The sequence below is a fragment of the Beta vulgaris genome, chromosome 6, assembly GCF_026745355.1.
Source record: "Beta vulgaris subsp. vulgaris cultivar EL10 chromosome 6, EL10.2, whole genome shotgun sequence".
Taxonomy (NCBI): Eukaryota; Viridiplantae; Streptophyta; class Magnoliopsida; order Caryophyllales; family Amaranthaceae; genus Beta; species Beta vulgaris.
Genome location: NC_079207.1, coordinates 55,946,437 through 55,970,002, shown reverse-complemented (window position 1 = coordinate 55,970,002; position 23,566 = coordinate 55,946,437). Strand labels below are relative to the sequence as shown.

Sequence of the window (23,566 nt, the reverse complement as noted above, 5' to 3'; positions counted from 1 at the left end):
GGTAATTTAGTGCAGAACAACAAGCTTACAAATCTGTTAGTGCATCCATATTCTCGATCTCAGGAGGTATGTTCCCTGTCAGATTTCTCTGTGATAAATGTCTGCATCCAAAATCAAGAGGAAATTGTAGTATTTGTTCGTAAAGAAATTGCTCTAAGCTTCTTATGTCCTTATATTGTTTGACACCTTCGTACTCAAATCTTAGTTGGTCCATGCATCATGTTTTGAATTGCATATAAATATAGCCTCACTGTAACACTGACTTACATTTCAAGAATACGGGGTGGTGCTGTTGAGCTACAGATTACCCATTCCCAATGTGTTGGACTGCAAGGATCCCCTTCATCTTGTTTCCCCAAGCTAGCGGGCAACATGGCACGAACGGCATTAAGGGCAATCACTTCCATCAGAAAACAACATTGTCAACATTAGTTGGGCTTTGTTAAGGTAAGTTAATGTCTGCAAGAAACTAACTTTTATGCATTTCTTCATCTCAGTGCAAACATACCATCTTGAGCATCAGTTTTTGAACCAATCTTGACATATTTGCTGATCTCAATTGCATTTAAGACCGGACCTTTTGTCGAGTCTGGTGTCTTAACAAATGAAAATGACAGGACAAAATCCAGAGTCACATTCATGTAGCTAGGTTCGTAAAGCTTGTTGGTGCCATTAGCATTCTCTGCTATGTTCACGACTGCGTTACTGTAATCTGGTACATACGGGTGCTCCATTTTAAATTTCCGGGTCTCATTCAATCTCAGATTCTCTATCTCAGCAAAATATGCAAAAGCTCTAGCATTGCCTGGGAAATCTTCTAGGGTTAGCTGGTAGCTTAGGTTCCCCTCTGTACCAACCACTGCCGTTTGCATCACTTTAACTGGCGGGTACTCTCTGTTATTCACTTCTATGTTCTTTGTTGTATTGATTCTTTCCGTTCCTGGAGCTATTCCTACTAAAAAGTTTGGCCTTTTTATTAGGTCTGATTCCCATATTCGATCATATGGGTCATCCGGGTACCTTAGAAAAAAACAAAAAAAGACATAATTGTATTTCATAGTCGTGCTCTTGCAAACAAAAACAGTGGATCATCCAAGGAATTGGGTCTTCCTAAATGAATTGTGATTTTATGTAAGAACTTACTTCTGCTTCATTCTTTCAGTAATACAACCTACAAACTATGTAGCATGGAAACGAGGAAAGCTTAGGCCCCAGCCATTTCCAGGCTTCACTAGCACGGAAATATCTGGGGTTCTAGAACGTTTTCAAGAAATGGAAAAATCTCACATCCCTGAATTTTTGTGCTTCACAGTCTACAACTATGCAATGAAGAGTATCTTTGTCATTCCAAATTCTGCTATACATATCTTTAATAAATTGGTCCTTACCTTATGGGTTTTTCATTAGGAGCTCCAAAGTTCACCCTAGCAGCAACCTTCAAGTAAAACTTGTCCTCATAATCCGTAGCATACATGGAAAGATTCAATGGGCGAAGCTCCAGAGTTGATATGAAAGGAGACCCTGTAGTTGCACAGCAAAGGCAGACATCAATAGAGCTAGAAGGTGCCCTAATGATCATCTCTCTGACGTATGTTCTCGCTCCGTCGAACACAGTAACTGTTGCCCACTTTGTTGCATCCAAGTATAGTTGGAAGCTAGGGTATGTATCTGCATTCCCTGTGCTTCCATATAGAAATGTTGCCCTCACTAGATACCTCCTCCTCTCCTTTGTGCTTAATGTATAGCAGTATTTCTTATCATCTGTTGGGAAATCCCTCCTCTTTTTGTAGGGTTCCCAATCATCATTTGTGTTCTGAACATCTACTACTTCTCCATGACTCATTATTCCACTGTCTGAAATCCATGCTAACCCAGTTCTTTTATCACTGTAATCACTGCCTCCTCCACAATCTATACTGATAAACTCTGCATATATTTATTTAATAAATTCTTATTACTATTATTATCAATTTTTTTTGTAATGCAAAGATTTGAATCTGAGTTGATAGTACTACATACATACCTGTTACTTGGGATAATATACATGGTAGAGAGAGTAGAAGCAAAACTAAAACCTGACAATACGAACCCATTTAAGATCTGGAAGAGAGATAGAAAGCTATATACTCTTACAGTACACTAAACTTCTCTCAGTGTTTGAATAACAAACATTTTTTGGTATTCTTTGGTTTTTGGTGCAAATTCTTTACTAGAGGTACCTTTTTTTCCTTCTCTTTACCTTTAACTTTTAGGCTGAATAATGTTCATTCACGGCTCTGATATGTTACTTTCCATTTCTCAATTTCTGTTTTTCTATATGCTTGTTTGATATTGGAATCTGCTTTATCTGAGATAAAGTTAATTTGGTTGATTTTTAGTGTCACTTTTTTGCTTAACTTTGGTAAAGAATACGCCATGCAACTTTAAAGCCAAAGATAGAGAAAGATATACTCGAGTAGATTGGAATCAGTTAATATGTTGTGTTTGCCTAGAAGTGTAGAATAATACTCTATTTGTGGTAGCATTTTGATCATATATCTGTATGCTTTGAAGAAAACCGTGTGGGCCTGTTCATAGCTGACATGTGACAGATTACTCCTTGATTGAATCTTAACCATCTGATTTTATTTGATCTAAGAATGTGTCTTGTGGGTCCCAAACTGTAATTGTAAATTAGTTATTCAGTCTCCTTTAGCTATGAATTTTTTTCCTTGGGCAAAGGAAATAAATTTCACTATGATTACATCCTTCTATTCTGGATTATCTTAAAATGACTATTCTACCTATCTTATTCTTATGTAATTATCTCTCTTAAATATTGCTTTATCTGTCTTCTTATGCTTTTCAAATTCTAGGAATATTTTCTAAAAATCAGGGATGTTGTTTAGTATAGTGACTCATATCACTATTTCAGAAGAAAAAACTGTGATAGAATAAAACGATCATATACTTTGATATTTAAATGCTCTATCTTATTACCATGAAAAACTAATTTAGTGTATATAGAGAGTCACAGAAGATAGTAAGAAAAATCGGATTTGATCTTGAACCTAATCAATCCAAAGTTAAACTATTATATATAAAACATTCAGATATGAAAATGTATCACTATTCAAAAGACCAAAAGAGCGTTCTGATTAGTCAATTTTTGTCGTATTTTAGTAATTCGTATGTTTTTAGCTATGACAATTATGATATAGTGAAGAAAGTACCTATGCGTTGTATGTCCTACAATTTGCATTGAACTGAGATTATTTGGAGAACTATTTTCCATAAAATATGTATGAGGCATTTAGTAAATTGATTTAACGTGGATCAAACACTAATTTCTCCTCTTTATTTGATGGAGAACAAGTTTTCTATTTAAGTATATTCTTTACTTTGAGAGTGGAGGAGAGGGCTCTTCCCCACCTACTCATTTTAATTCTTCCCCGCAGAGCATAACCAAAAGTCCAAAATAATAATAAAATATAATTACAGAATGATGATGTTGAATGTTGCTGAGGTACTTTTTGAAGGGATCTTGACCATGCACAATCGTCTGAAAAGACAGGGGATTACATTTTGCATGCCGTTGGTTTTTTTAAACTACTCCCTTTTTCTTAAATAAAGTTCTCATTTTCATTTTGGGTGTCTCAGTTCTCATTTTCATATTTAGTTTCACATTTTTTCCGTAATTTGTTTAGAAAAATCGTGTCCTATTATTTATTTGCTTCTTGAATTTTGTTTTTTCCTTTGTTTATTCATCTAAAATGTTTCAATTAATGCTTTCTCACCAATTATTTTCCATTTTCTCTCCTAAAATCATTTTTTCTCATACAACATTTGTTTAGATAAACAAAAAAAATCTTTGATATCTCTTTTAAATTCTACTTGTATATGTTACCGTGAAAAAGGGAGATAAAAACTATATTTTGAGACAGAGTAAACACCTCCCCCCTTCTCTATGCGCACTTATAATTGCTATGCTAAAATTTCTCTTTGCTGTTTTCCATTTAGACCAGGTCAACATCACCTTTTTTCAAAAAAGTTAACAAGAGTAAAAATTATTCCTATTTTTCTTCTCGTATGAACACAGTTCAAGATTGGTCCCCTTTATCTTCACTGAGTACTGAGCCCTCACTAAATTCCAGAAGAAAAGAATCATTTATATTGTGAGTGTTCATATTCTAAAAGTACCATTTCGATGTTTTGTGTTCATATTATTTGTGAACTTCTAGATTGTTGTCTTCCCTAAGAGGTGGTGTGTTTCTTGCCAGTAGTATATAGAGCTGTCAGTTTGGTTAATAAACTGTTGGTTGAACTGAACAAACTGAAAATTAAACTGAATTAAACTGAACTGGGAGTAACTGTAACTGAAATCAACTGAAAAATACTAAACTGAAACTGAAATAAACTGTAAATGAAAAACCAGAACTGAACTGCAACTGAACTGAAACAAACTGTAACTCAAAATAACTGCAAAAAACTGAAAAGTTGATCGATCAACTGAACTGAACTGAATATTTAACTGAATTAACTGAACTGATTCAAACTGAAACTGATTCAAACTGAACTTTTTTAAACTGGTTTTTTAATTGTACACGAACCATCATATTTATTTAAGTGGATTTGGAAATCAAGCAAAAACATACAGTTAAGAAAAAAAAACAAAATATAAAGTCCATCATATTTATTTATTCTCCGTTCATATATAAAACGAATACCAGTTATTAATGTCATTTATGGATAAAACAAGAATTCAACTTAATCTCTAGAAACCCCAAAAAGAACAAAAACAATTAAAGAAGAAATGAGAATACTGAACAAAAATAGAACGAACCCGGAAACTAGAAAAAAACAACTCCATCCATCATTTATCTTTCCCAAACAATTACTAGAGAAACCAAGAGATAAAAAATTAATCTGTAAAGAAGAGAAATAAGAAAGAAAGAAAAGGAGAGTAAGAATTGGTGATCAGATATAATTAGTTGCGGAGAAAAAATCAAACAAAAATAACAACAAGACATGTAAATCTGAACAAAAAAATTGAAAAATATAAACATGAACTCTAAGAAAACTAGAGTTATCCTGATATTTAGATCTAACACTAAGCATTACATCAAGTATATAAACAAAGTTCTTCAAGTATCAACTTTCAGCCTCTGTTCCTTGACTTCCATCTTTATCTCCCAAGCTTATCTTAGACAACACATCCCGAGCCATCTTACTAACAACAGCATACCTTGCACTATTAATCCTCCACCAACCTAAGATATCAAACTTCTCAGAATCTTCCATTGTATCTTCTTCTAAGTACCTATCAATGATTATTTTGCCTCTTCTTTGTCTTCACACTGAATGTTTTGTGTTCCTGGGGTGCAGTAGAAAGATCTGGAATTTCGTCCACATCAATGTGAACAGAATGAGATGTTTGAGCATTTGACATCTGAATCAATTATCAATGTCCAAAAATTAGATTGAAAGTTTAAATTAAAGTAAAATATTATGAATAAGAAGTTGAAGTAGATGCATACCGTGAATCGTGATCGAAGTTGAAACTTCAAAGGAAACACTAAGCAGAGACTCAAAGAGACTGAGAATCTGTGAGAGAAAATAGAGAGAAAATGAAAGAGTGAGGAGTTAAGTGAGAGAGAGTGTTATGCGGCTAGTACTGTATTAAAGAAGTACTCAATACTAGGACTAATGAACTAGGGTTATTGGCTTTATTGCCTTACTGAGAATCAATGAGTCAAGTTTTTTAACAATGGCGCCAAAATAGTAAAGTGGGTTTTTGCCTTTTCACTTTTACCTTTCAAGTTTTGGAGCCAAATGAAATTTTGTAGCGCCAAGTGAAATTATGTAGCGCCAAGTGAAATTATGTAGCGCCAACTGCCAAGTGAAGTACATAAAGATGGAAGATTAGAAACTCTAAAATTTTAAAAATAGTATTAATTTTTTTAATATATATATATATATATTAAATATATAGTATATATAATTTTTTTTGGATTGGACTGGACTTATTGGACTCCAAAGGGGTGAGTCCAAATCCAGTCCGAAAATAGTTGGGCTCAAAAATTTGAGTCCGAGTCCAGTCCAAAAACTTTTCAGTCCAATCCAGTCCGACAAGTTTGGACTGGACTTGATTGGACTCTGGAATTTTCGCAATCCGCTTACACCCCTAGACCTTAGCTTATAGTATACTACATATACGAATTTTCACTTTTCATTCAGTATCTTACTAATAAGCAATAAGGTTTACTACGACATACTCCCTCCATTTCATATTAATCTACACACTTTGACATTTTACACTATTCACAAATTACACTTTGACCCTCGTTTGTGATTTATACGTGAATAAAAACATAGTCATGTGGGATCTTGTTAGATTCGTCTTAGTATGTATTTCATTAAAATGTAATTTTTATAATTTTTACTAATACAAAACTAAAGATATATGTCTCCAAAGTTTTACATTGGCATGCGTGAAAAGTGTAAGTGTGTAGATTAAAATGAAACGGAGGGAGTAGTAACAATAATCAACTACTTGTTTCAATTCAATTAGATGATTTGAGTTTCAAAAATGAACTTAACTTAAAGACGATTACCTTAGATAGAGTATTGTTATCTTCTATTAAGTTAATTAATTAACTTACATTGATACATTTGTTGATATTATCAAATATCCATTATCGTAAACGAACTTACGCCATTGAATTAGCTAATCGACTTACATTGATACATCGATCTAATCCAATATTAACTTGTTTCAATTCAATTAGATGATTTGAGTTTCGAAATGAATTTAACTTAAAGACGATTACCTTAGATAGAGTATTGTTATCTTCTATTAAGTTAATTAATTAACGTACATTGATACATTTGTTGATATTATCCAATATCCATTATCTTAAACGAACTTACGCCATATTGAATTAGCTAATCGATCGACTTACATCGATACATCGATCTAATCCAATATTAACTTGTTTCAATTCAATTAGATGATTTGGGTTATGAAATGAATTTAACTTAAAGACGATTACCTTAGATAGAGTATTGTCATCTTCAATTAAGTTAATTAATTAATTTACATTGATACATTTGTTGATATTATCCATTATCTTTAACGAACTTACGCCATCTTGAATTAGCTAATCGACTTACATCGATACATCGATCTAATCCAAAATTAATTTGTTTCAATTCAAATTAGATGTTTTGATATGAATTTAACTTAGAGACGATTAACTTAAATGAAGCATTGTTATATTGAACCAATCTACTGAGTTATACTGTTCTACATCTGTTGCAACTGAATTAGATGTTTTCGGTTCCGAAATGAATTCAACTTAAAGATGATTAATTTAAGTAGAATACTATTATTATCTTGAAATAAACTTAGGGTACTGTTTAAATAGATGTTTTGAGTTTCAATATGAATTTAACGTATAGAAGATTAACTTAAATGAAGTACTGTTATATTAACCAATCTACTGAGTTACATCATTCTACATTTGTTGTAACTGAATTAGATGGTTTCGGTTCCAAATTGAACTCAACTTAAAGATGATTAACTTAAGTAGAGTACTGTTATTATATTGAATTAGTTTATAGACTTACATTGATACACTCATTCCAATAACAACATGTTTCAATTTAAGTGAACGTTTTGAGTTTCAATTACTTTATCGACTTACATTGATACATTCATCTAATCTAATATCAATTGTAATTTCTTTTAGTTTGGCTAAGATACGTGAGTTTCAAATTGAATATCGTTAACGATTAACTTAAATGGAGTATTGTTATCTTGATTTCACTTATCGATTCACATAGATAGCTTGAGCTAATCCATAATCAACTTATTTTACGTCGATTATAGGCTTTCAATTTTCAAATACATAGAGCTTAATGACTTATATAGATATATTACTCCATTGAACTAATACACTAAAAGTAAGACATTAATATAATCAACTTTTTTAAAACGTATAACTCGTCTTTTGAGGAAGTTTATAATAATTTATATTGATATGAGACATCCTTTTTAAACCAAATATGATATGATTTACATACAACTAAAAGTTTGAATACCGACTTACATAGATTTGTCTTATTCAAAATCATATATATGTCAGTAATAAAGTACACTTTTACCAATGTCACTTTCATTCACGTTTTTATGAAGTACAACTGTTTTTTTGAGACAATTTGTGGAAGTGTCGACAACACTTATTTGTTGCATTAATTTTTAACCGGATCCGAAAAAACACTTGGCCAAAATCGACACAAAGCTCAATTTTTCCCGAACAAATACAAGAGTGTGATTAACTTCTACCCGAACCGATGCGATTATCGTCGAAGTTATGTGGTTTTCGTTAATAACTGAAATAAACCGAAACGAAACTGAAAATAACCGCAACAAATTTTAACTGCTATGGATTCAACCGTTGGTTGGTTTATCTGTTTGGTTAAAACTGATTTAAACTGCAACTGAACTGAACTGAAAATGGAAAGGGAAAAAACTGAACTGAAAAGTTTGTTAACTGAACTGAACTGAACTGTTAATTATTTCAACTGATACAAACTGAACTGATATCAACTGAACTGTTTGGTTATAACCATAACTGAACTGTTGAACTGAATTGACACCTCTAGTAGTATAGGTAATAGGTTGCTTTCTTTTGGGTTGTCATCTAAGCTCCAATTGAGCTGTTATTTCTTTCCTTTTTTCTATGTGGATTAATTGTTGTCCTCCCCAAGAGATGGTATTTTTGTTTGCTAGTAAAAGTTGCTGTATTTTTGGGTTCAATGAAGAGAATGGCATGTGGTTAAATTTTAATTAGCTGAATTTTGTGAAATAATACGGATAAATTCTTTTAGATAGAGAAGTGATACGTTTAACAAATTCTCAGAAGACTATAAAATAATGGGACATTGCTACATCTACCCGGTGGGTAATCTACCCACTACTGAACCAAGCAGCGAGAGAGATGAGAGAAGTGAGAGAAAAACCTAGAGAGAGAAACCTTGAACATCAATGGCAGACTGTCGCCAAGAGGAAACCTAAACCCCATCTACCCCAAGCCCTTCATACTTGTTTCATAAATTATCTCCCTCTTTCCATAACCAGCTCTAAATTGAAAAAAAATTCTGAATTCACGGATACATAGAATTCATCTATATCCCCATGATAAAAAAACACAAAAATTACAAGTGTCCTTTTGTTAAATTTAAATATCCTCAATCCCTCCCATTTGCAATCCAAGATGAAAACGGCAAAAAATTGGGCCACCTCCAAATCACGGTGTTCCCTGCAAAATATGACAAAAACCCTCCACCTCAAACCCACCACCATCCTCTTCACCTTTCTCCCCCACCCAAAATCTATCCTTCCACCAAGTACCATGGCCCCAATAACAGAGATGCAAGACGGGATCAGAGATCTTACAGAGATGTCGCCTTCCAAAAACTGTCCAAAATCTCCCTAAACCCCCAGACACCCAAAAACCCCTCCAGCACCTCCTCCCTTTCGGTAAATCACCTCCCCAAAAACCAAACTCAACCTTACCTCACCCTTCGAACCACATAATTATGAGTTCTCGCACTCTTGGTGAGGACACTGAAAACATCAGAGAATCTCTGGGGACTATTGACATAGATGGTGATTATATTGCAGCGTTAAAAGGGAAAAAATGCGATGAAAAAATGGAAATGCTACAAAAGAAGTGTGGTAGCAGTAGCTATTTCTTCCCATAAGACATTATGGATGCCATCTTGACTCAAGGAGTGAATAACATGTCCATAAAACCAATGGGGGTATCCTACACCTTATCACGTTTGTCTCCCTAGAAGATAAACAAGCCATGATTGAGAGTAAATGGCTTGAACAATGGTTCCTCACTCTGCAAGATGTCAATAATCAATCATCCTCTCTATGGAGTGAAACATGGCTCAACATTTACGGCACTCCCCTTGTAGCTTGGAGCTATGACAACTTCTACAACATCGGATGTATATTTGAGTGTGTCTAGTGAGTAAATTATCAAAATTTTGACTGCGCTCATGTGCTTGTAATCACAGATTGCTTATTTGAAATAAATGGGAAGATAGCGTTAGAAATTGACAATAAACAATACCCAGTTTTTATCTTTGAAAATAAGGACAGATGGAATGGTTTAAACCCAGGAAGAAAGTCAGAAGTTATGTCAGGACATGTCAAGATCAATCCTCACCCTCCTCCTAATCCAAATTCACCAATGTCAAACAGTATCAGAACAGTCCATGGAAGCCCAATCATTCCCCATGGAAAAGAAGAACAGCCACAATCATTTAATGGTTGCATGGAAAATAACACTCCTACCAAGACCAACCAATCAAAACCCCAAAGACTGACAAACCTTTCCACTACCCTTGAGTCGCCTTTTAATAATGATACCAATCTAGTCAGCTCCCTACAAAAAGCCCCACCTTCCAATCATAACCAAATCATTCCTCTTCATGACGTCACAGGATCTTGCCCCCACACTCCTATTTCCCAATTCAACGGGCCAATTCCCCATGGGCCAAGGAAAAGCCTCTTTCCGGAATTCTCACCAACAACCAAAAGACCTACCCCCCCCCCCAATCCAAAATAAGACCCTCTCCCATCCCTCTAAGCCCAATCTCATCCTCCCAATTTTCAATAAAATTTGGGCCTCTCCTCCGAAATTATAAAAATTTATCCTCCTCTTTAGTGACTTTGGGCTCATCCTCTGAGTCAGGCCCTCTCTTCCCCCCTGGTTTCAAAATAATATTCCAAACCAAACTAAATTAGCCTAACTGGAAAAAAGAAAGAAAAAACAGGAAAAAAAGAAGAGGCTTAAGCTGATTGCTGCAATGGACCAGTACATGGTTCTTGAAGATCAACCTATACATTCTTTGGGCTAAATCAAGGTTGACGACATCATTGAGATGGCTGACAGCTTGGGCTTGACTTTTAGTGGTCCAAAATCCGAGCTTCGGAAAAGAATTCACTCTATTCTCGCGGGTCAAGATCAAGAATGGTGCAATCACCAACAGTAAGTACCAAGTCTCATCCCATACTATCTTTTTATTATGATCATCATTTCATGGAATGTGAGAGGGCTTAATGCCATAATTAAAAAAAAACTCCCTCAGAAAATTGATTACTTCCCATGACCCTAATTTCATATATATTCAAGAAACGAAGATCTCAGACTTTAATCCTCGGCTCATAAATCCATGTGGAAAATGGACAAACTAGCCCAGTTGTACTCCCCCTCAACTGGAAACTCGGGTGGATTGCTATCTCTCTGGAGGGAGAAATTTTTTCTCAAAGGAAACATATAGAATAGAGAACAGTTGGATCGCAATCTCTGGAACCTTCCCTTCTCTGAACTTTAAAGGGTGCCTGATAAATGTTTATAAACCCTGTGACAAAGAAGAAAGATCGCTAGTCAGGAATTTCCTGGCAGAGTTTTGCTTAGAATCTCACCAGCCACGTCTCCTGATTGGAGATTTTAACGAGGTCTTAGGGCCTAATGAAAGGGGTAGCAACCAAATTTGTCAATCTGGTGTTTTGGAGTTTCAAGCCTTTATAGATCAAGTTCGTCTCTCAGAAGTCCTTGCAAAGAATGGTTGGTTTACGTGGTTTCGAGGTCAAGCAAAAAGCAAATTAAATCGTTTGCTTGTGAATCCGGAACGGATTGATCTATTTCCAGCTCTTTAAGTCTCAATCTTGAAAAGAAGCATATCAGATTATTGTCTTTTTCTTGTATTATCCAAAGAAAGGAATTGGGGCCCAAATCTTTTTAGATTTCAGAACTGTTGGTTAACCCACCCAGGATGTATGCGCATCATTAGAGAAATATGGAATGAATCCCCAAACTGTAATCTAAGTGAAGAATTGAGGATAACAAAAGGAAAGTTGAAAGAATGGAACCTTAAAGAATTCGGCCATATTGACCATAACATTGCATCCCTTGAGAATACGATCCATGAGTTGGATCAAGTATCTAACTCAAGAGATCTCACTATTGATGAACTAAGTGTGCGGAGGTCCGCCCAATTCCATCTGTGGACCTGGCTGAGGAGGAAGGACATGTTTTGGGCCCAAAGCTCTAGGGAAAAGTGGTTAAAGGATAGCGATAGAAACTCGAAATATTTCCATGTCCTTGCCTCGATTCATAAACAAAAAAACACAATAACCTCCCTTTCTACTAACGGTTTGCTTATTGATGATCCAACGGGTATTCAAGAGGAAGCAGTATCTTATTTCTCAAATATTTTCAAAGAAGAATTTTTGTCCAGGCCAACTTTTAAGGGACTGAACTTTAAAAAACTCTCATCTGAGTAATTTGATTCTTTCACTGCTCAAGTCTCTCGCTCAGAAATTGACGAAGTTGTGCAGTCTTGCAATTCGTAAAAAGCTCCTTGCCCCGACGGATATAATTTCATATGTATCAAAGCAGCATGGGAGGTGCTAAAATTTGATGTCTATAGCATTGTCGAAGAATTCTCGCTCTCAAGCCGTCTCCCAAAGGGTTCCAATGTAGCTTTCATTGCCCTTATTGCAAAATGCGAAAATCTGGAAGGGCTAAAAGACTATAGACCAATAAGCATGGTGGGATGAATATATAAGATAATTGCCAAAATTCTTGCTTGAAGACTTCAAAAAGTCATGGACTTCCTCATTGGGCCATATCAATTTTCTTTCATTGCGAGAAGATAGATACTTGATGGTGCATTGATAGCCCGAGAACTTATTGAGACTTGCAAGAGAAGGAAAATAAAATCAACTATCCTGAAATTGGATTTCCACAAAGCTTTGATAGTGTTTCGTGGAATTTTCTAAAGTGGGTCTTGTGGCAAATGAACTTCCCACTTCTTTGGATATCGTGGATTATGGCTTGTGTGACAAGTGCGGCCGCTTCGATCCTTATCAATGGAACTCCCACCATTCCCTTCAAACTTCACCGTGGTTTGCGCCAAGGGGATCCTCTCTCCCCATTCCTTTTCAATCGATCTGGTTGTGGAGTCCCTAAGTCTAGTTATTCAAAAGGCCACGAGCCTCGGTCTACGGAAGAGTATTTAAATCTCTCGTGGTGGCACACCTTTAACTCATCTTCAATATGTGCGATACGGTAATTTTTTGTCCTCCTAATATTGACTACCTCCTCAACATTAAAAGAGCTCTCATAATATTTCAATTGGCCTCCGGTTTGAAGGTGAATGTCCACAAAAGCTCTATTCACGGCATTCACATTGAAGAATCATGGCTACAAGTGACTGCTAAGTCTCTCTTATGTAAAGTGGGTGGGTTTCCAATAACCTACTTGGGCTTGCCCATTGGGGGTAATACCTCAAGAATCTCACTGTGGGATCCTATTATCAAGCGGGTGGAGAGAAAATTGGCCACTTGGAAAGGAAGTCTCCTCTCGCTAGCGGGTCGCTTGACGCTCATAAAAGCCTCAATTTCAAGTCTCCCAGTATACTATCTGTCACTTTTCCGGGCTCCAAAGGGTGTTCTTGACAAAATGAATAAACTGCAGCGGCAATTTTTGTCGAGCGGAGGTACAAAAAATTCTTTTATGGCTTTGGCTGCGTGGGATCTCTTAGAACTTGTGAAAAATTTGGGAGGCCTCGGATGTGGGAATTTGTTTCACCGTAATCTATCTCTTCTCTTCAAATGGATTTGGAGGTTTCTTCATGAACTTTAGGCTCTATGGCGTAAGGTAATTTCTGAAAAATATAATTATCTATCTCATTTTCTGCATCATGAATTATCCACACCTTCGAAAGGAGGTCCATGGAGGAATATTTGTGCGGCCATTTTGAATAACACCCAGACAAGTAATATGCTGAAATCCAATATCATAAGGCGTGTGGGGAATGGTTTCAACGCTCTCTTTTGGCAATTGCAATCTCCTCGGTTTTTTCTATATCGTCACATCCATACGCCACTGTCTTCTCTTGTGGTACGTGGGATGGTTATTCATGGGCCTGGCGACTCTCTTGGTGTCGCTTACTAAGGCCGAGAGATTTGGAGGAATGGAAGCGGCTTCTCTCTATCTTAGAACCGGTTCACCTCTCAACTTTGGGAGATGACTCATTCTCATGGACCCCCTCGAAATCGGGATTTTTCACTGTCAAATCCCTCAGCTTTGAGCTAGCCAAATCATCTTCTGTGACTCGAAACCAAATCATCTCCAGGAAGAAAATTTGGAAAGGTCTCATTCCACCTCTGATTGAAATTTTCACCTAGATGGCTCTACTTGGCAAAATAAGTTCCAAAGTTCTACTCGCCCGGAGAAGCATCATCCCCACTGATGATGTTACATGTGTCTTATGTAATGAGCATCATGAATGTGCTGATCATCTTTTGTTGCAGTGTTCTTTCGCAAGGAGTATATGGTATTGGTGGCTTGGTCTATGGAATCTAAACTGGGTTTTTCCTAAAAGTATAAGTGAGGCCTTCGAACAATGGGCCATTATTGGTTCGCCCCCTTTTCTCAAGAAGGTATGGAGAGCAATTTTTTCGATAATTATATGGTCCATTTGGAAAGAGAGGAACTCCTGTATTTTCAGATATATTTCTTGCACACATGATCAGATTCACGATCTCGTATTAACAAGGCTTAGTTGGTGGATAAAAGGGTGGGGAACCCCCTTCCATATTCTTGCGAGGAAACTATCAGAAACCCCCTGTCTCTCTCTCTCTCATGGTCTGAGCCTCGCGCCTCACTTGCAATGATGGTCTCTAATTCTGATAAGTCATGGTCTGCACCCCCAAAGAATTTTTTCAAGTGGAATGTGGATGCTTCGGTTAACAGTTCCAAATCCATGTCGGCTATTGGAGGTGCACTTCGCAATGATCAAGGCCACTTCATGTGCATGTTCTCTAGCCCAATTCCACCGATTGATATTAATTCAGCTGAATTTCTTGCTATCTTTAGAGCCATACAAATCTCAATGTCATATGAGAACTTGAGAAAAGCGCCCTTGCAAATTGAGTCTGACTCCGCCAATGCGGTAAAATGGTGCAACGAAGTGCAAGGGGGGCCATGGAACCTCCGCTTTCAACTCAATTATATTCGCAGCGCAAGGCGTGAGTGCCTGGGTTTATCCATCTCCCACAAAGGGCACAGCTCCAATGTAGTTGCTGATATTCTGGCAAAGCAAGGTTTGGTCAGGAATGCAAAATTTTTTGCGTGGATTTAGCCATGCAGTTTGGATATGACTTGGTCTGTATCGCATGATGTCTGTTCTCATTTTGTAAGATTTACTTTGATTTGGGCAGCACCCCAACCTCTCTCTATATATGTCTATTATGGCTTTGCAACCTTTCTATTGAAATAAAATGAGCCCCCCCAAATTATCAATAAAAATCTACCCAGTACTAATAGAAGCATAAAATATTCTTAATCATGTGAGTTGGATTCCACTATCATACTTACCATCACTCTCTATTAGTGGTGGTTATATTACCCGATAGGTAGACTAGTTATTTTCCGTAATTTACATCCCATAAATTTACTAGTATGCCTTTTTGACTTTACTGACATTTACCTATAGAGAATTTTTCTTTGCTTAATTAGCTTTCTTGGATTTCATCTAGGAGTCTTTCGTAAACTTTTGCCTGTAAGATGGATTTTCTTAGTGTTATTAGCACGTCAATAACATTATCAAAGCCTTAGTATATAGAAAAGATATGATTGCCTCACGAACTAAGATATCATACCAATGAGTCATGGTTATCTAGATTGAGTCAAGGAAAAAAATATCGGATGCGGTCGCCACAGCGGTAATGTTTGGTTGTTGTGGAAGCTGCTTGTAACGGATGAAAGGAACGAAACGCGGCCGAGATGACGTGAATTTTTTGATACATTAATATGTTCTAACCTTATTTGCATTGATTAGTTTATGAAGCATTATTACAACATAATATAATCAAAACTATCATAATATCATGTTTTTTTGGCCAATGTTACAAAAGAACGGATGTAACAAGATATAAACGTTCTGACGCGGTGAGTTTGCGTTACGGAACGGACAATACGGTGAGACTTTGGTGATTTTTCTTAGGAAAAATTGTCAAGAATAAGTCAACCTTTGCGTTGACCGCTTTTAACAAGTCAACATTCATTTATTCCAGTAGCAAGTAAAGCTTGTACATGAATTAACTTTTAACAAGTTTTTTTAAATGGTAACCTGCAATAGTAGGTTCCAATAGGTAATTAAAGATCCGTTAGGTTTATTGCAATTAATCTTTAAATTTTTTCCCACCTATTATAAAACCCACCCAAATGCTTCTTCCTCCCTCTTTGATACTCTGCTTCTTGTTCCCTTCTTCCTCCTTTTCATTTTTTTTCCTCTGTTATCTGATCCCAACTGACATTACTCCTCAAATGAATAACAAAGCTATCTTTCCGATAATTATTTGAGGGTGAGCATCTAATAGGAAAAGCTATCATTTTTATGAGCCCTACTCAAATTTTCATCAGAAATGATAAACCCATTTGTTAAATTAACAAAATTATCACCTACGACGCCCCACCATTGCACATGATCAGACCCAGGTAGCATATCAAATTCACTAACCCTAAAAGAAGAATTGTCAACTACTGTAAAAATACTTCTCAATTGATGTTGCAACATTACAAATTCAGACTTTAAACCAGCCAAAGAGGTGTCATTCGAATATTTTGAATCAGAAGAATCATAAATACAGCAGAGATTCAAAACTATAAAGAACATTAAAAGGGATCTTAGAAACCCTAAAAAGACCAATTTATATGCCATAGGAAGGGACGATCCAAAACAGATCTGGGCACCCCTCCCTACCTATTCCCCACAACTTAATCCTCAAATTTGGAGGATACCCTTTTCAATTGAACATCAAAATACCCAAAATCAGGTCAGAAATTTGCCTAATACGGTGTAGATTGAAAGATAGAGGAGAAAGAATCAAATCAAAGAGTAGCAATAATAGAAACAATGAAGATGAAAAAGGAAGGTGAAAACATATAAATAGTGATTGCTTTGCCCAACAAATATGTCGAGAAAAAAAAAAGAGATGAAATTCGTGAAGGGTTTACCTTATTGGTGGAAGCCCCCCGAAAGTCAAAAACTTTATCGTGTCAATGAAATCGGTACTACGCACAGTGCAGAAGAAATTGGGAGGAGAGAGACAGGGGGAATTCTGGTGCGAGAAGAAATTGCAACCCTAATTGGAGACGAAGAACAGGAGAGAGAGAGAGAGTGTTATACGAACAGTTAGGGGAAACGAAATGTGGAGGGAATTTTTTTTGCCAGAGTCAATAAGTCAAAGGGAATGGTAAGTTTAAAATGAAAGTTTACAGGTTGTTCAGGTCATAAGTAAAAAAACTCGTTAAAATCTAATTCATGTACAAGCTTTACTTGCTACTGGAATAAATGAAGGTTGACTTGTTAAAAGCGGTCAACGCAAAGGTTGACTTATTCTTGACAATTTTTCCTTTTTCTTATTGCGTTTCGTAACGAGCTTTCGCAGAACGGCAAATCCAAAATCTGTTATAGAACGGCCGTTCGGAGAGTTTTAATTTCATGAATTGAGTAGATTAATTTCATCACACCTACATTGTAGTCGTAATTAAAGTCACCACATCTCACATTGACTAGATTCACTAACACAACTTTTTAATCAATACTCCCTCTGTTTTTTTTTATCTTTCTCACTTGGAATCTTGACACTATTCATGCATAGAGAGAATCTTCTCAAATGTTCTTAATTTATAAGAAAAAACATAGTCATGTGGGGTCTTTTTGATTCGTCTCAATTAGTACTTTATTAATATTCAATCGTTATAATTTTTACTAATATATAATGAAAGATATTTAAGTTTTAAAACGTGCATTGGAAGACGCGCACAGGAAAGTGAGAATGATAAAAAAAAAACAGAGGGAGTACTAATAAATTTTTTCAAGGATTAATTGATCGGCTACACTTTTACATTTAAAGAATGTCTATGAAAAAAGTAAGCTAGAATATTTTTTTTTTCTCTCTTCCATTTTAAAAGAATGATTTAGGCAGAGAGATGCAATTCAAGAAGTGGGAGAGAAAAATGACCTTATTGATTTGGATGAAGCTCAGTGCCTCAGTGGCCAGTGCTAGCTACTGCTTCTTCCATGAGAGGTCAGTTTTATTTTTGCTTGGAAAATGTACAAGAATAATTTGAACTAAAGCTAGTTTTCTCTAATAATCTCAACTTTGTATTATTTCATAATATTTAAACTATAGAGTATGTATTCTGAAAATTATATAGCAATAATCTGTGTAGTTAATCATTGGAAAAATATATAAAAAGTTAAAAAATTATATATCACGGGGTTTTTTAAAATGCCACCTAAAGTTTAGATTATTATAGAATTTTTTTTTGAGGGGTAGATTATCATAGAATAATTAAGAGTTATGAGTATTATGGGAAGATCAACTATGTTTGGGATAAATCTTGTGAATTTTCTTTTTATCTATGAACTTATGTTGTGATCTTTGTGATCATCCTCACATGCTCGAAGACTAATTTTCCAATAGTTGCAATTTGTTGACAATATTTTCATTTAGATATATAATACAAATGTTATTAGTATTTTTTTTAAATTTCTCAATGTATGAGATTTTATAATATCAATTCCTTTCATAATATTTTCTAATAAATGATTATAAATATCAATGGCCTAAGTTGTACATCGATAAGTATCACAATCAAAGTTTTGCAACTATTATGTTTTATGGAAAGTATTAGTATGAGACCATCTCATAATGTCTTACGCAATTTGAGATGTGGTGACTTTTTCAAGAACCATTTTAGGAAAAGTTGCAAAAATTATTCTTATATATAGAACTTCTAGTTGGGCCTGAATTTTAGCTTTGAGAGAGAGGATAGGCCCAAGAACTTTTTACCTCAAGGAAGGGCAGGTTGCAAGGAAAGGTAGAAAAGGTAGGAGTAACTTATAATGGATCATCCTTCTTGGGTATAATTTGATCCATTGAACTTCACCAAGGTTTGGGCCCAACTTTTAATAGTAAAGATGGCAAACCAAGCCCACTAGAGCTCAGATAAAGTGGCTTTGTCATTATTAGTTATTGATGATGAGCGCATCCTCATATAAATGGGGAAAAAGAAAAAAGGGAGTGAAAGATGTGGAAGTGGTTATTTAGATGTTATTAACATTCAGATGAAATTGATTAGGTAGGTAGGAGAGAGAGAAGAGGTATGTGAGGGGACTGGGGGAGGTGCTGTAAATTAGGTTCTGGCCATCACTTTTGTCTTTTGTTGGTAAAATGGTTGTTAAACAAAAAAGTCTTCCAGTAATATCATTCTGTTTTAGCCTTCTTTTTCCACTTTTAGTATTTAGTGACAATTTTGTATTCCAAACAATGATACTCCAAATTCCTAACTCCTAATTCATATAAATTTGTGCCTAGGTTATCTATAAGTTTTGCTACTTCTGAATCTCTAAAAAATACTTTACTCAATTGCTTTTTCGATTGGGACCATATGACAATTATAATACTCTCGAGCGATAAGTGCTACAAGTGGTATTACCGTATTAGTACCACCTCCGATCCTATATGTCATGAAATCTAGTCTCACTCCTTAGTCCTTCCCCTTCTTTTCGAGGGACTTCAACTTACCTTTTAAAAAAAAATTATAATACTCTATTACTCTTTCTATGCTCTATATTATCCATGATCACCATAATAGATGTTTCAGAATTTGAATTGGAGTCGGCTCAAGTGGTGAACTTTTCCATCTTCCCTAACGAAGTTTAGATTCAATTCCTACCCTTAGCATTTGCTTGGGATTTGGGGGTGTCTGGCTTAATGGGCCTTTGGGTGGGGCCTTGTGCGAGAGCATCCCGAAGGATTTAATCTTACCAATTTTTTTAAAAAGAAAGTGGAAATGTTTCAGAATATCTATTTTATATTGAGATTTTTTATCTTCTATCTCATGTGTCCACCTTTTCTTTCTATGTCCCTTTCTATTTCTCTCCTTTTCTCTTTCTTTCCTCAATGAAAATACCAACTATTTCTTAGTAATTATATTTTGAGGGAGAGAGTATCAATTTTGACTGATTAGTCTCTCATCTAATTATAACACTGTAAAATAATAATTAAATTATTACATTTTATTTATAGAAATCCAGGAATAAAATATTTATAATACCATATTGTAAGATGGAAGTAACAACAATGTTAATTGTTTCAAAAGTATAGACTGTTGTGAAGAATATGCTAATTAGTCCAAGACCACAAAAATTATTTAAGAGGGAGAATTAAGACAGAGTTAGGAAGAAAGATTAAAAGAAGCCATCCTTTTCTTTCCTTGGGGAACCAAAAAGGTTTCAATCTTAAGCAAGTGGGATTTATCTTATGCCATCCTTTAGTGGCAACTAATTTTGAGGAAATCACCTGTCATTACTCTTCTCTCTTTCCTTATTTCTCTTCCTTTTCTTGGGCAGGTGTCCTTATTTCTCTTCTTTAAAACATTCTCTCCAGAAAAAACTATATCTCTCTCTCTCTCTCTCTTTCTTAAACTCTTCCTCTCTTTTCATTAAGATCATTTTATTTTATCACAGAATTCTGGTGAAAAGTTAAAACAGGACATATGTGGCAGAAGCAGCCCAGTAAATCTTCCTACAGAGAATCAATCAAAACTCTTGAAGCTGATATACAACATGCCAACAATCTGTAAATATTCCAGACTTTCAATTTTTAATTTGAGTTTTATGAACTTAATTAATGGAATACCTGTAAAGATTATGTTTAATCATGGTAATAAGCAAGCTTCTTCCTTTCATATTGTTGTCTTGTATTTTCATGTGTTGTGAGTCAAATGTTATCTATGGGTGTTGGGCCTGTTGGTTGTTAAATATCATGCAAATGGTAAAGTTGGTGCATAGAATTAGTAAAGTTTTCCCTTTTATAACCAAATGAAATAAGTTAAATTGTTGAAGTTTGTTTGTTTGGCTTTTAATTATACTGCTTGAAGCTTCAAGAATATGACTTATTACCTCAGATGACTCAATTCTATGCTTGATTATAAAATCCCCAAAAAAAAAAATTGACATTAAGGTTTAAAAATTAAAGCATATGATTTTCTAATGTTGTTTATTTTGGTGAAAGTATGCATCATCCCCCTTAAATTTTATGTAGCACTATTTTGTTTTTACTGTGGTTTCTCAAGTTCTGTATTTGATCATTGAGTTTTACATCTTATTTTGAGAATATATTTGGCATTTCAATATATTACTTTATCAACTCAGGTGATTCAGTGAGCAGTTCTATGATTGATTATGAAATCCCCAAATAATATGGCATTTCGGTTCTATAATTAATTCATATGACTGTCTAACTTTGTTTATTTCTGCGACGAAATGTATATTGGCATTAAGATTTTACTATCTAGCTCAGATTTTGCTGGGGTTTTGATACTTGAGTTTCATATCTTGTTTTGAAAGTATCTATGCCATTTTAATTTTGCAGGGCAGCTTCTCTTCCAAGGGATTATTGCGGGGATAGTGTTCAGATGAGACTATCTTTCAGCCCTTTGGCACCCTTCCTCATATATTTGATAGAATGGATGGATTATACTTGTACAGATGCCCTCCCTAATTTTTTGGGACTGCATCACCTTTTAATATACAAGGTGCACCTTCCTAATTCCTATGCTATGCTACCTATTGTGAAACTTTTGATTTCTCGTTTATTTTCTCTTCCTTAATCGCAATTCTGAAAGAAGGGCTTTTCCTTAGGTGTATGTTGATGGAATGCCAACAATGTCTTCCCAAGAAAAGAAGGCCTCTCTAAGGGAATTCTATGGTATGATGATGAATTGATTGTGCTTTGTTTGCTTCTTTCTTATCCTAATGAGTCATGTGTACATTGGAAGCATAATATGAATTATTTGCTTGCAGCTGTGATATACCCGTCATTAAGGCAACTAGAAGGTAATCTGATTGAATTGGAAGAAAGCAACAAAAAAACTAGGATCTCAGATATTTTGAGCAGAAAGAGTTTCGATGAGAAGAGGAAACTTCTTGATAAGGATTTAGAGAGGGATGATGAATGCGGGATTTGCATGGAACCTGACACCAAGATGGTATTGCCTACCTGCGGACATTCCTTGTGCATCCGTTGCTTTCATGATTGGTATGCTCATATACGATCTTCACTACTAGAATTCTCTAAAAAATTGTTGTTCTAAATGAAGTTACTTTAAGGGACGGGGGAACGTGGAGAGGAAATGACAAGTTAGGGATTTCACTTCCTTGTGGATGATGAAGAGGGAGGATATAATTTATAAAGTTGAAATTTCCTGAGGACCATATTCATTTCCTCAAATGGGGGAAGATTTGAGCCCCTTTCCTGGCTCTTAGTACCTGATGATCTCGATGGTTAGCGGAGTATAAGATTTTTTTTTTTTTTACATTATTTATTTAAAACTTGATTTTTAGAGGATGTGCGCATATATGACTATTTTTTTCCGATTGAAAGGGTATGTTCCATGGAATAATGACAATGATTTGACATCTGCACACTATAGTTTAGGTAACCCAATTGCAAAAATTGCTGAAACTAACTGAGGCTAGTGATTTATGGCAATTGTCCTTTTGAGTTTGTATAGTCGAAATAAAGGGAAAGGTATGGCAAATATGATACTCTTAGTCTTTGCTCCCTTCATCCTTGTGCGTTCATTCGTCTTCCTTTCTATCTTTCTATATTTTTGACGTATTTCTTCCATCCTTATATTTTTTCCTGCAATTATACCGAAATGAAGCTAAAAGGGGAAGTTTGTTATAAACTGATAATGTCAGGAATGCAAGATCACGGTCTTGCCCGTTTTGCCGGAGAAGCCTAAAGAGGGTCAATTCTAAAGATCTGTGGGTTCTCACAAACAACCATGAAGTGGTTGACTCGATCACTATTGAAAGGGAGAATCTGACCCGTTTCCACTTGTACATCGAAAGCCTTCCTCTTGCGATGCCCGATACCCATTTATTCGTATATGATTACATGATATGATACGAACTGCAGAAAGAAGGAAATATTGTACGCAAGTACACAAAAATAGCCGACCACTGATTGTATATAGTGTCTGGTATCATATCTTCACCAGTGATGGATTGGTGGATTAGCAACTGCAAACTTTGTTATTGGATGTTCTTGATCGACTTTGGTATTCTTCGGCTGTTTGTGTTTCTAAGGTCATAGGAAGCTTTAGAATCAAGTTGTTGAAGATTAAATGCAAAGAATAAGAGCGCTTCTTGGTTGAGGCATGTGTAACTTAATGTAGAAGCAAGTTAAGGTATGCTTGACATCCGACTCTGGCATTTTAGAATCTGGGAAGGAATTGTCAAGTTACTGTATTGTGTAATGTGTGGGTGTTACCCCTTAATGATTTGACGAATTTTTTTGCGGGTTTCCCTGTACTATGTTCTAATGTCTAATGTAACTGAATTACAGTTGAGTAGTTATTATTTCCTAAGTACCTTAACGCTGATAGGATTTTTTCTATGTAATTTTTTTTAGTAC

At 35.4% G+C, this 23,566-nt stretch overlaps 2 protein-coding genes and 1 long non-coding RNA gene across 5 annotated transcripts in view; 1 reads left to right on the top strand and 2 right to left on the bottom strand.

Moving 5' to 3' along the window:
- Nucleotides 1-2,464, bottom strand: part of LOC104897246 (probable LRR receptor-like serine/threonine-protein kinase At1g67720) — a 7,260-nt gene extending 4,796 nt beyond the window's left edge. Inside the window, exons 1-5 of one of the 2 annotated variants that reach the window (XM_048637524.2) lie at nucleotides 2,024-2,464; nucleotides 1,389-1,926; nucleotides 509-1,020; nucleotides 268-400; nucleotides 30-101 (exon numbers count right to left, since the gene is read on the bottom strand). In XM_048637524.2, the coding sequence (XP_048493481.1) occupies nucleotides 30-101; nucleotides 268-400; nucleotides 509-1,020; nucleotides 1,389-1,926; nucleotides 2,024-2,093 (1,325 nt within the window). In that variant the 5' untranslated portion in view covers nucleotides 2,094-2,464. The remainder of the gene's footprint in view (nucleotides 1-29; nucleotides 102-267; nucleotides 401-508; nucleotides 1,021-1,388; nucleotides 1,927-2,023) is intronic. The other variant, XM_010684087.4, reaches the window with a different exon arrangement.
- On the top strand, nucleotides 314-23,566 carry LOC104897244 (E3 ubiquitin-protein ligase AIRP2). Of its 2 annotated transcripts, none has more exons than XM_019250393.2 (5): nucleotides 314-447; nucleotides 21,518-21,680; nucleotides 21,787-21,853; nucleotides 21,949-22,183; nucleotides 22,849-23,566. In XM_019250393.2, exons 2-5 carry the CDS (start codon nucleotides 21,561-21,563, stop codon nucleotides 23,054-23,056), a joined length of 630 nt encoding a protein of 209 aa, XP_019105938.2. In that variant the 5' UTR covers nucleotides 314-447; nucleotides 21,518-21,560; the 3' UTR covers nucleotides 23,057-23,566. The 2 variants fall into 2 exon arrangements, with proteins under 2 accessions (XP_019105938.2, XP_010682387.2); XM_010684085.3 differs by lacking the exon at nucleotides 314-447 and adding an exon at nucleotides 20,360-20,722.
- On the bottom strand, nucleotides 4,944-5,826 carry LOC125494021 (uncharacterized). The gene is made up of 2 exons (XR_007270380.2): nucleotides 5,517-5,826; nucleotides 4,944-5,428 (listed from the first exon to the last, which is right to left on the bottom strand). It is a non-coding gene; the product is annotated as an uncharacterized LOC125494021 (long non-coding RNA).

Bases quoted from the DNA above. Each gene is read 5' to 3' on its own strand.
- LOC104897244 (XM_010684085.3), top strand. From the start codon at position 20,640: ATGTGGCAGAAGCAGCCCAGTAAATCTTCCTACAGAGAATCAATCAAA. The intron at 20,723-21,517 runs GTAAATATTCCA...TTAATTTTGCAG, and splicing joins ATACAACATGCCAACAATCT to GGCAGCTTCTCTTCCAAGGG. The intron at 21,681-21,786 runs GTGCACCTTCCT...GCTTTTCCTTAG, and splicing joins ATCACCTTTTAATATACAAG to GTGTATGTTGATGGAATGCC.